The 12299-nt window shown below is 39.3% G+C and overlaps 1 protein-coding gene across 1 annotated transcript in view; it reads right to left on the reverse strand.

Annotated features, from left to right (window-relative positions):
* The window catches only part of zzef1 (zinc finger, ZZ-type with EF hand domain 1), a 305676-nt gene that overhangs the window by 272053 nt on the left and 21324 nt on the right, over window positions 1–12299 (reverse strand). Inside the window, 3 exon segments of the mRNA XM_068010068.1 lie at window positions 2550–2733; window positions 8093–8287; window positions 9800–9944. Of these exon segments, the coding sequence (XP_067866169.1) occupies window positions 2550–2733; window positions 8093–8287; window positions 9800–9944 (524 nt within the window).

Genomic DNA, 12299 nt, shown 5'->3' on the forward strand with positions numbered 1-12299 from the left:
TCTTAATTATAAAGGACTTTTCTGAATGCATTGAGGGAAGGTATGCCATATTCCAAAAACATTTGGCAAGAAAAAGATTCTTCTAATCACTCCCTTTTTAATTTAGTGCTCAACATGATGACATGGGCTCTCAGCTTCAATGTATTTACCAATGTAAATAGGCAATGTTTATCTTGTCTATCCATCTATCAAGTGGGCCCTTAATCTTCTCAATTTGACAAAATATAGCCAGGGTGCTCTTGCCTTTCCTTGTGACTCTGGTCCCTTAATCCTTGGTATCATTATGGTAAATCTGTGTTGTACTTTTGGCAAAGCTACCCTATCCCTCCTATATTGAGGAATCCAATATTGTATTTACCACCCCACCTCAACAACATTCCAGATCTAACAGTCTCAGAATTTTACAGCACACTGACAATGCTTGGGGCGCGTGCTTCTGTGCAAAAGCTGAAGGCCAAAAAAAAAGAATAATTGGAAATTAGTACAGAGGGGGAATGAAAGAACGGGCAAGGGAAAAAAAGCGAGTAAAAATAATAAAATAACATGAGCACGTGTACTTAAGGTGTACATGTGACTGAGTCTGACTGTAAAGTAACAACATTGAAGAGCAAGGCCCGGGGAAAAAAATCAAGCTGCAGGCAAGGAAGCAAAGGTGAATCCCAGGCCATTGAGATGAAGCTTGAATTCTGAAAAAGAAACATGAATGCAGAATACCCTTGAGGCAAATTTAGGAATAGCTCATGATCTTAGGGGATAATTGTAACATTTTCACGGGTTTGATGAGCCAAAAAATGATCACATTCAGTTGGATGAGAAATCAAAGTGGTGGCACGCATCACTTTGGGGGAATAACATGCCACAATATGACTGAAATTGAAGCATTCAAATTCATCGGTTTTGGAACCTTTGATCTACATTGCAGTAAATCAGCATACTTAAGCTGCTAATTTAAGCTCAAGGAAAGCGTGATGCTTGATTTTTTTTCTCTCTAGAGAGAGACATAACTAATTTGCTATCGTACAAACTTAATGTGTGGCATGTTATATGTGAAATTTAATTATGTAGCTAGGTGTGACAGGATCAGGCAGAACTCTGATCCTGTGACCAAACAGCCTTATGACAGACATTATCTAGACTCGTGCATGTTGCATTAGCAGTTGCCAAATTAACACCAGGTAGATATGCTAGAGGAGCAGCTGATGGGGAAGGTTTTATTTTCCATGCCCAATATTTTCACTGACGTTAATTTTGTTCATTTCAACTTTGAACCAAGTGAGTTTATAAATCATTTATGGTTGATTGTTTACTTCTTGAAATTAACTAACCGAGATGTACTTTTAGATTCAAATGTTGCATTCATCAGGGCCAAGAACAGTAACGAGTTTCTGATGTCTGCTAAAGGTATTAAATATTCTGGTCAGTAATTGCTTTTGTTATTTACCCTGTTGCTATTCTAAAAGTCATGAGAGAAATATTCAACCTAGTCTGCAATGCAATGGTATCTGAACCCCAGTACCCCCAGGGAAGCCAGATGTATATGAAGGAGAGAGGAACAGAGTTGGTGGTGATGAGGTTAGATGAACTAGAGTGAGAGGCGGCTTGTGTGCAGCATAAACACCGGCATAGACCAGTTGGGCTGAATGGCCTACTTCTGGTGCTGTAAATTTTATGCAGTGTTCATGTTCCTTACAAGTCTCTTCCCATCTTACTTCATCTCAACTTAGCAGCATACTTTTGCCACTGAGGGCAACACATAAAAGAAAACTGGATCAGGTACAGCACAGGTTCGATACAGAGTAAAACTACACTGCCCATCACACTCCCAGGACAAGTATATCATCATGAGGTATGGTAGCATAGTAGTTATGTGACTGGATTAGTAATCTAGAGGCCTGGAAGAATGATCCAGAGACACAAGTTCAAAGTCCAAGGCAGATGGGGCATTTTAATTAAATTAAATAAACCTAGAATAGGAAGCTAGTATCAGTGAGGGTAACCATGGAACTAGTGAATTACTGTAAAAACCCATCTGGCTCACTAACGTCCTTCAGAGAAGGAAATCTGCCTGGTCTGGCTTACGTATGACTCCAGATCCTCAACAATGTGGCTGACTGTTAACTGCCTTCTGAAATGGCCTAGCAAGTCACTCAGTTGTATTCAAGTTGGCTCACCAGCACCTTAGCAGAGGTCAATTGGGGATGGGCAATTAATATTGGCTTTACCAGCAATGCCCATATCCTGAGAATGAATCTTTTAAAAACTCAGTGCACCGTGCTGCATTCGTGCTAAGCTTGTCTCTTAGCAATTTGTATTCAAGTCCCCTTACCACCAATCATGTTTTAATTTGAAACAGATCTATAGATTAACTTTTTACTTAAATGCTTTATATATTTCACAAAACTGTACAATTTAATTCCTTTCAAGAATTGTACATGTGATTAAATTGCTTCAAATTTTGTGAATTGAACTCAATTTAGTCTCAGAACTAAATTTTCACTTTTATAAGCAGATATACACATGTAGACCTCTATTATTACTGGTTTGCTCACCTGATCCAGTGTGAGCACGAACTCCCATCTGATTGCCAGTAGGAAGTAGTTTCTCCATTGGTCATCTTGTCGATATCAGTAGAGTTTGAGGAAGCTTCTATGGTAGTGTAGCATTTGATTACCATCTTCAATTTATCCAGCTCTCCATCACCATTTAGATCTGTGGGACACTGAATACTTTGCTCTGTAAGGAGTGAAGAAATACTTTCTTAAAATCATTGCAGTACACACAAGCCAAATAACTTTTAAAAAACTATTATGACTTTTTGTCTAAGGTTTAACTTGGTTTTAGCTTCTTGAATTCCATCATAGTATGAGTTTAAAAAAGAACTTAACTCTCAGAAATCATTTTCCAGCTTGGATTCAATTGCCCCAATGGCCAACCCAACAACTTAAATAACTGTTAAACTCAATAAAAGAATTGCCAAACACACACTTGAACAAACCAGAAATGATGTTTGTATTAGAATTGAATGGCTTGGCCGAATTATGTTACTTTATTTTGGAAAGTATCTACCAGCTTGTCTTTCACATCATGGAGTACATCTGTAGCCTTCAAAGCTAATGGATAGCTTTCACTGACAGTATGGGAAAAAAAGACTGCTACATATAAATATTACTTGCATCATAATTTAACACACAAATTTCAAACTATTTTCTATTAGTAAACATAGAAAGATTTATGGCACAGAAGGAGGCCATTCGGCCCTTTGTGTCCATGTAAGCTGAAAAACAGCTATCCAGTTTAATCCCACCTTCCAGCTCTTGGTGACTTAGAAATGTTGGAACGCCTTACATTTATCAGAGCATCCAGCATAAACAGTAATTGGAATCAATGATGTTTAGGATCCATTCTGTCTGGGTTAAGTCTTTGAAGATGTACTCTATATTTCAGAGAAAATGTCCAAACTCTTTGTTTACTGAATAATGTGGAATCTAATTGGTGTTATGTCACTCTACTGCATCAATTCAATCTTTTGATTACTTCATTAATTGCTTGAAAAATTGCTGCCTCAGATGAGAACAGAAAGCGCTGGAAATACTCAGCAGGTCGGGCAGCATCTGTGTAGAGAGAACTATTTAGCACTCCATTTGCATTCTGTTCCACGACATCTGTCATTTAATCTCTTTCCCCACCACCCCCCCATCCTATCACAGTCCTTCCTTCTTGTCCCTCTTCCCTCTCCCCCCTTTCACTTGCTCAAAGACAGTTACATTTCTAATGTTCACCAAATCTGATGAAGGGTTGCAGACCTGAAACGTTAACTGTTTCTCTCTACACAGATGCTGCCAGACCTGCTGAGTATTTCCGGCACTTTCTGTTCTAATTTCAGAGTTCCAGCAACCACAGTATTTTGCTCTTATTCCAGGTACTCCCAGATTTGATTCCTGAAATGTCCAAAAATAGCTAATCCCACTTGGGAATTACAACTGGCTTCAGTGCCACTGACCTGGAAATGGAGGTGGGGGGGTGGGGGAATAATGGAGAAATTAATCAGTTAGGGTAGTAGCTACTGATCAATATCCTGCGATTTGTGTTGGAAATATGCTGGGGGCGTTAGTGCAAATAGACTGGAGCTAGACTACAGTGCTCTCAATAGCCAGGTAGTCTGCAAACACTCACCATCTTGGCATATAGAAGACTAATGGACATGAACAGGGTACCAGAAGTCTGGCAGTATATGTAGAACTATCCCCTAGCCTGAGTTAGTGCCTTCACGACAAAAGGAAAAAGTTGAAATCTGTAACAGGGATTCTCTTTCGTCCCATCTTCCCCAAGCAAGTAGATAACAGAATTTTACACCAGTCTATTAAGGTTTACCAAATTCCTGAATCCAAGCCACACACCATCCTGATTTGGAAATTAAAGAAAGACCCAGCCAAATTGCACCATCTATGAACCCCCGAATGAGGCTAACCAAACCAGGTGTCTTTAAATCAACAAATTAACTGTTTAATTAGAAAAACTAAATTCTTAAACACTACGACGATATAAACAACATTTAAAACAGAAAACATTAGAGTCCTTGCTGATTTACGCTCCTGCCGGATGTATAACAATCCAAGGTTGCTTGAAGTCCTCATAGCCGCCCGAAGGGGAAAAAAGGTTCTTTAACTGTAGAACAGTCCGTAGTATAATTCAGAAGTTGAAATTGTTGCTCCTTTTCCAGCGATGAATTTCAACAATTAACAACTTGCAAACACTTTTTAATAAATTAATTCGGCTTTAGAATTTTTGAAGAATAAAGACGGTCAGTTTAACTTCCTTTCCTTCAGTTTAAATTATCAGAGATCTCTGTTCTGGCTTGACTTTTAGAATTTTGAGAGTGTAATAGACAGACTAAATTCTCTTCCTTCAGTTTAAATGGTTTGAGAGCTCTCCTTTCAGGCGCTAACACCGCTGTATGTCTGCTTCTTCGTTAGAACAGTCTGTCTCAACTAAAAAGCCAGTTCAAAAGATAATTGCAACATTGAATATCTGGTCCTTGGTCTCTGAATGACTGTTGCCAGGTAACCAGGATGCATTCTTTGAAGCTGGCTGGTTCCCTCTACGAATGGCTGGCTCCAACGGCACCCAAAATGCACTCTCTCCAACTGCTGAGGCTTGCTGGTTCTTAAAGCAGTATGGCTCCTTTTCCAGCCTTAAAGGCACACTGCATTCTTCCCGGAAAAAAACCTACAGGATCATAACACTTTGCAAAATGGCATTTCGCTGTCTGCCTCACCATTGAAAAGCATTGAATGCCATGCAGCTGCTGCATTTGAGCAGTATACAGAAACTAAACTCAGAGAGTTAAGGCTCATCATTACATGTACCCTTTAACAAGGTGATAATTGTTAAATAATGCCAAACAATGTCTCTGGCACTGAAAATGAATTATTACAAGTGTGGAGTCGCATTCCTTCAGGTAGCAACAGTTGTTGCAGATTTTTAAAATGTCAAATTTCAAAAATGGTTTACTTTTCCTTTCGCTCTCTTTATCCAATATTTCTTTCTGTACCTGATTCAACCTGAACTCACCCACTCCAATTTACATTTCCTGTTCAGTCCTTGTGCTATTTATTTTGCAGTCCTTCAATCTGATTGGTTAAGGAGATACATAGTTGCTTGCTCTGTTCACTCACGTCCCAGGTGCTTTGCTCTTTGCTCCATTATTAGCACAAACATTAACAACTAAGTGGGCAAAAATGTTTTAAGCTGAAATTTGCAGCGGCAAGTCTAACTTAACGGCAGACACATTAGTCTGGCCCATAAAATTTATGCTCCACGCGAGACTCCTCCCACGCTACTTTATCTAACCATATCATAACCTCCATTTCTCTCTCCCTCATGTACAACTAGCTTCCCTGTGAGTATTGGGGGTCAGATATCATTACATTGAATAAGTTGCATATTTCTCTTGTGACTTTTAGAACCGCAGCAGAATAAATAATAAAACAAAATTACAGACCAAAATAAAATAGTAAAACCTTTCGCAGACATCATACACATCACTGTTCTTGTCCCTGATGACATTTGAATCTAAAAGTACATCGCGGCCAGTTAATTTCAAGATGTAAACAATCAACCACAGATGAATTTTAAACTCTTAGTTCAAAGTTGAAATGAACAAAATGAACTTCATTGAAAATACTGGACATGGAAAGCAAAACCTTCCCCAATGTCAGCTGCTCCACTAAAATATATCTACCCGGTATTAATTTGGCAACATGCACGAGCCTAGATAATGTCTGTCATAAGGCTATTCAGTCACAGGGAATCAGAGTTATGCCTGATCCTGTAATATGCATCTACATAATATGGTTTTACACATAGCACACCACACATTAAGTAAGTAAGGAGGCAAATTAATTATGTCTCTAGAGAGAGAGAGAAAAAAAAAGCAAGCATCACACTTCCCTTCAGCTTAAATAAGCAGCTCAAGTATGCTGATTTGCTGAAATGTGAATTTGAAGGCTGCAATTTCAACCTCATCACAGTATTTTATTCCCCAAAACGATTTGTGCTACCAGTTTGATTTCTGACCCAACTGAATACAATCCTTTATTGGATGATTAAATCCATGAAAATGTAACAATTATCCCCTAAAATTATGAGTGATTCCTAAATTTGCCTCAAGGGTATTCCGCATTCATGTTTCTTTTTCAGAGTCCAAGCTTCATCACGATGGCCTGGGATTCACTTTGCTTCCTTGCCTGTAACTTTATTTCTTCCCCTGGTCTGACTCCCCATGTCATTACTTTACAGACTCAGTCACGCGTGTGCCTTATGCACACATGTGCTCACGTTATTTTATTGTTTTTACTCCCATTTTTCCTTGCCTGTTCTTTCATTCCCTTCGCTGCATACATTTGATTTTTTTTTGTCCTTCACTGTATTCTGCACACAGGCAGTCGCCCCAAGCAATGTCTCAGGAGGTTACTCAGTCTTTCTTTTAATGTTGGGAAACCGCTCTAACAGTTAAACCACAGAATAATGCAGGATGCTGAAACAGAATTTTTTTTTAAAAAGGGAAATTATTCAGGCAATAAAACTATCTGAAGTAGTCTGTCCATGCAACGATTTAAAACAAATTGGAAGGGTCTCATTATCTCACAGATTCTCCTATGCCACATTACAAACATTGAGTTTAGATGTTTGACACCCAAGTAGCAGGTAAGCCAAAGTTAGTAGCCCAGTGACCAGATGTCAAGCAGTTAATGACAGATTATTATTTTCCACAAGTTCTTCTAGAAGGGTGGCCATCCTAAGTCACAGCAACACCCAATCTGTTAGTCAACTAAAGTACAATCCAGGCCGATGGGTACAATGCTTGGAGGTTCTATCAGCCGACACCTCTCAACTTGCGATATTATATGCGACAATCACTACAGACATTTTCAAGTTCATTTTACTCATTATCCATCAGGTCAAAGTTAGAGAAATGATTTCTTCCATTCAAAACACCAACAAGTAGCTTTTACAAAAGCCAATTTCAACAAGTTGTGTCGAGATTTATAGCTTCCCTAACAAATATGACCCAACCAAGCATTGTAACCTCGCCTAGTATCTGCTCTGTCTACAACAGAAACTGGGCACCTTCAAGAACTGCCATATTTACTGGAATTTCCTATGTAGATGAAATGATTTAAAAGGATTTCAAGAAACTGGATTATTCTAGGAGTGTTGAGTGAGTTACATGGAGCTCCCTCTTATATGGCACTGGCTAGCTTGTCCCAGGCATGCTGTGTAAATAAGAACTCAATTCCCACACTATCTCAGTCAGTAAGCCTAATTTAACTAAGCCTTACTGCCACTTATGAAAGGCAATGAGTTTCCAGAGACTTTGGAGTCAGATCCCAAGCACCTTCAAAGGAGGAGTAATGTGGGAAAACAAAACAATACTAAATGCCTAAACAGACATAGCTGTTTTATCCTCGCAAGCAGCTTAATTAAAAACATTTGAACATCCAAAACCCTTATTCTTTTGAAAACTATGGTTGAACAGTTTAATGACATTTTAAAAAGCCTCATTAGTGCTACTAAAGACCTAGCATCTTACCATTCTTTTTCTCTAACAGCTGCTTTAGACAATCCTTCAGAACTGAAGAACGCATGGCACATATATTGTTATAACTGTCCATCATGGGGAATGGGATTGCATTACTTGGAATTCTGTTCCTGTGGAGGAAACGCAAGATTTTTGCAGCATGAACACCCATGCGTTCCTTATTTTTTGAAAAGATGTCAACAAATCCTAGGAGAAGAAAATAAGAGAGATAAATACATACAAAAGCAACCATGCAGTTAATTAAAAAGTTACACCATGCAATTTATGAAGCCTAAAACAACTTCCCATCATCGCAAAGTGCACAGCAAAACCAAGGAACAAAGTTAGTTGGATCACGAGCTGACAAAGAGGTACCCTAATAATAGCAATAGTACAATCCCAAACACCAAGAAGTTTGAAGGCAGTCAATTAGATCGTCTAAGAACTTTGTAAACTTCATTTTTAAACTTTTTCAAACATTGACAAATAGCCAACTTTCCAGTCAGTTCTTCTTAATGCTGAAAATGTAACCAACAATTAGAGAGCAGTGAGTAGGTAAGCACACATAGTGTGCTTCGGCTGGCTAACTCCTGTCATTCGAAGCAGATGCTAGTCTCCAGCTGGTATATGCAAAATAACAGTATTAACTGTAGTGAAGCTAACCCAATATTTTACATTTAATTTCAAAATGATGATATTTATAACTCAACAACGGTGTCTAGTTAATAGAATCTATAGATCAGACAGGGATAGAATAGCTAAGTATTCACTGAAAATTTGGAATACTTGGAATGATGGGAATGAATAGTTATAACATCCTTATGTTATGAGCACTTGCTGGACCAGTCACAAAAATGTGATGGTGGCACAAGACACTGAGACCCTCAGAAAAGCAAATATGCCAGGCACAGGGACAATAGTAAAGGCACAGCCAAGATGGGCTGTTCGCTTGGTCCAAATGTCTGATACTAGACCACCAAGAAGGTCTATAGAAAGCTGAAGCTTGGTAAATGCTCTTCTGGTCAGTTTAGAAGATACAAGGATTCCCGAAAGGCTCATCTAAAAATATAGTAGCTCAACTGGCATATGGGAGCATGATGCTTGCAGCAGGAAAGAAAATGGCAAAAGATTCTCCACGATGGCACAACAAAGGATATCAAGGAAAGATGAGCCCTCAGGTACAAACATCTTTGAAAAAAAACATTGGAATGAATGACAAGTTTGCTGCAAGCCCAATTGGAGTTCCAAATTTGCACTGGGGTTGCTGAACTTAGCCAGGACAAGAAGCCTCAGCACCACTGGGCCAGGGGAAAACAAAAAAACAAGCCAGGGTTCCCATATTCCAGTGACTCTTAACAGCAAGCATGTGCATGTGGAAGGAACCATGTTTGGCTGTGATGCCTGCACAATGGAACAGCCTGCCAAAATTCATGGACCAATACCTCAGCAAGTGGAGAGAAAATGCAAAAAATAAAAATACTAGCACTGATATGAAGATGCAATTGCAGGTCACACAAGGGTTACTAACTTTATGAAAGAGCCAGCAATATCAAGAAGTTCTGACTTTTGATGAAGAATTATCAGAAAATTCACCTACTTGTAATTACTGCAATTCAGTAGTCAGCATTTCTTTACTTGGACATTAACTGTGTCCCTCCCCACAGATGCTGCCTGACCTGCTGAGTATTTCCAGCATTTTCTGTTTCTGTATCTCTTTACCTGGAGTTAGGGAGCATCCCTGCAGTTGCCGAATCACATGACTCAATTCTCCCTGCAGATTGGCACCACCAGAAGTTTTCAATGATTCCAACATGTTCTCCACGGCAACTGTACCATCTCCCTCTGCGTCAAACTGAGCAAATGCCTGGCAAGAAAGCAGTTAAAAGTGATACAGCAAGGTCATTCTCTAAGCGGGAGAAACTGACTGGAAAAATGACAAGTGACAATTGCTAATAGAACAGAATTATAAATTCTCACAACTGTGTCCACCATACCTCTAAGATTTGTTTTTGCAGCCTTAAACTGGTATTTCTTCACAGAATACCCATCAGCTTAGCAGTGGAGTCAAACGTGTAGCCACAGAAAAGCAGAAATCAAATAATTGAGTTGTCGGTCTTGGCTCGGTGGTATCACACTAACCCAAGTCAGAAAGTCATGGGTCCAAGTCCCACACCAGAGACTTGAGCACAAAATCTAAACAGACATTCCAATGCAGTACCGAGGGAGTGCCACACTGTCAGAAGTACTTTCAGATGAAATGTTAAACCAAAGTCTGCTATCTCAGGTGTATGTAAAAGATATGACAGCACTATTCTAAGAGCAGGGAATTCTTATCATGAGCAGGACAATATTTTTCCCTCAACTAATTTTAAAAAATCTCATTTATTACTTTGCTGTTTGTGGGAGCTTGCTGTGCACTAATTGGCTGCCAAATTCCTAACATTACAACAGTGTCTACACATCAGGAGTACTTCATTTTGCTGTAAATTGTTTCAGTACATCCTGAGATTGTGAATGGCACTATATAAATGCAAGTTCTTTCTTTGTTTACTTAAAATCCAAACTTTAATAGTTTTAAAACTTGCTGTGCTTCATTTTTAAAATCGCAAGCTTTCTTAAAGCAATAGTTTCCCCAGATGGGTGGATAATCATCACTAAAAAAAAGTTTCATCTACTTTCTTGATTGTTTGAGGGGAACAGGTGACTTTGCACCTATAGTTCCCAAAGCTCAGCACTGGAGTTTGTCAAATCATGTCTGGGTGATTAACTCCACTATTGCTGCATCATGTGACTACCAGGCATGTAGAAAGACTTTGGTCTTGTTTATTTAGCAATTCATAAGTGCTTAGGTTTCCCTTTCTCTCCTCTTCCCTCAAGAAGCTTTTCTTTTTAAAAAGTGGGATAGAGGAACAGGGATACCTGAAAATAAATCATGTGCTTATAGTGAAAGTGAGCTTTGAGTTCGTTGATCACCTGATCTAAACAAATCTGTGCAAGAAGACAGATCACTCTTAGCTCAGGATGGGTAGGACAAAGGTTTATAACAAAGCATGCTGTTAGAGTTAATGTACAATTATAAATGACTAATGTACCAGTACCAAAGTACAGGCAAATCCATACACAATCATGCAGCCATTAGCCTGGTATTGCTGAGGGCATTCCACAATTTACGCTTTGAGTGATGCTCGAGTTGTTGGGCAACAATAAAATGTAAATACACTCAAATTCTGAAATATATATTATGCAAGCATTGGGGAAATTATGTTTAAAATCATGTTTAACGAACTTGGGTTTTTTTTGGAAGAGCTAACAGAGAGGGTTGATGAGGGTAATGCTGTTGACGTGGTGTATGTGGACTTCCAAAAGGCATTTGATACAGTGCCGCACAACAGACTTATGAGCAAAATTATAGCTCAATGAATAAAAGGGACAGTAGCAACGTGGATACGAAATTGGCTGAGTGACAGGAAAGAGAGTAGCGGTTAATAGATGTTTTTCGGGCTGGAGGAAGGTTTGTAGTGGAGTCCCCAAGGGGTAGTGCTGGAACCCTTGCTTTTCCTGATATATATTAATGAGCTAGACTTCAGTGTACAGGACACAATTTCAAAATTTGCAGACGATACGAAACTTGGAAGCATTGTGAACTGTGAGGATAGTGCAGAACTTCAAAAGGACATAGACAAGTTGGTGGAATGGGCGGACAAGTGGCAGATGAAGTTCAATGCGGAGAAATGTGAAGTCATTCATTTTGGTAGGAAGAGCATGGAGAGACAATATAACAAAGGATACAACTCTAAAGGGGGTGCAAGAGCAGATGGACCTTGGGGTAAATGTGCATAAGTCATTGAAGGTGGCAGGACAGGTTGAGAGAGTGGTTAATAAAGCATACAGTATCCTGGACTTTATTAACAGAGGCATAGAGTACAAGAGCAAGGAGGTTACATTGAACTTGTATAAGACACTAGTTCAGCCTCAGCTGGAGTACTGCGTCGCCAGACACAGCACTTCAGGAAAGAAGTAAAGGCACTAGAGAGAACACAGGAAAGATTCATGAGAATGGTTCCAGGGATGAGGAACTTCAGGTATGAAGATAGTCCCAACTGCTGTAATCTGTTTTCCTTGAAGAGGAGAAGGCTGAGGGGAGATTTGATCGAGGTATTCAAAATCATGAGAGGTTTGGACAGAGTGGATAGGGAAAAACTGTTCCCACTCGTGAAAG

Source organism: Heterodontus francisci, chromosome 30 (assembly GCF_036365525.1).
Source record: "Heterodontus francisci isolate sHetFra1 chromosome 30, sHetFra1.hap1, whole genome shotgun sequence".
In the NCBI taxonomy this organism is placed as follows: domain Eukaryota; kingdom Metazoa; phylum Chordata; class Chondrichthyes; order Heterodontiformes; family Heterodontidae; genus Heterodontus; species Heterodontus francisci.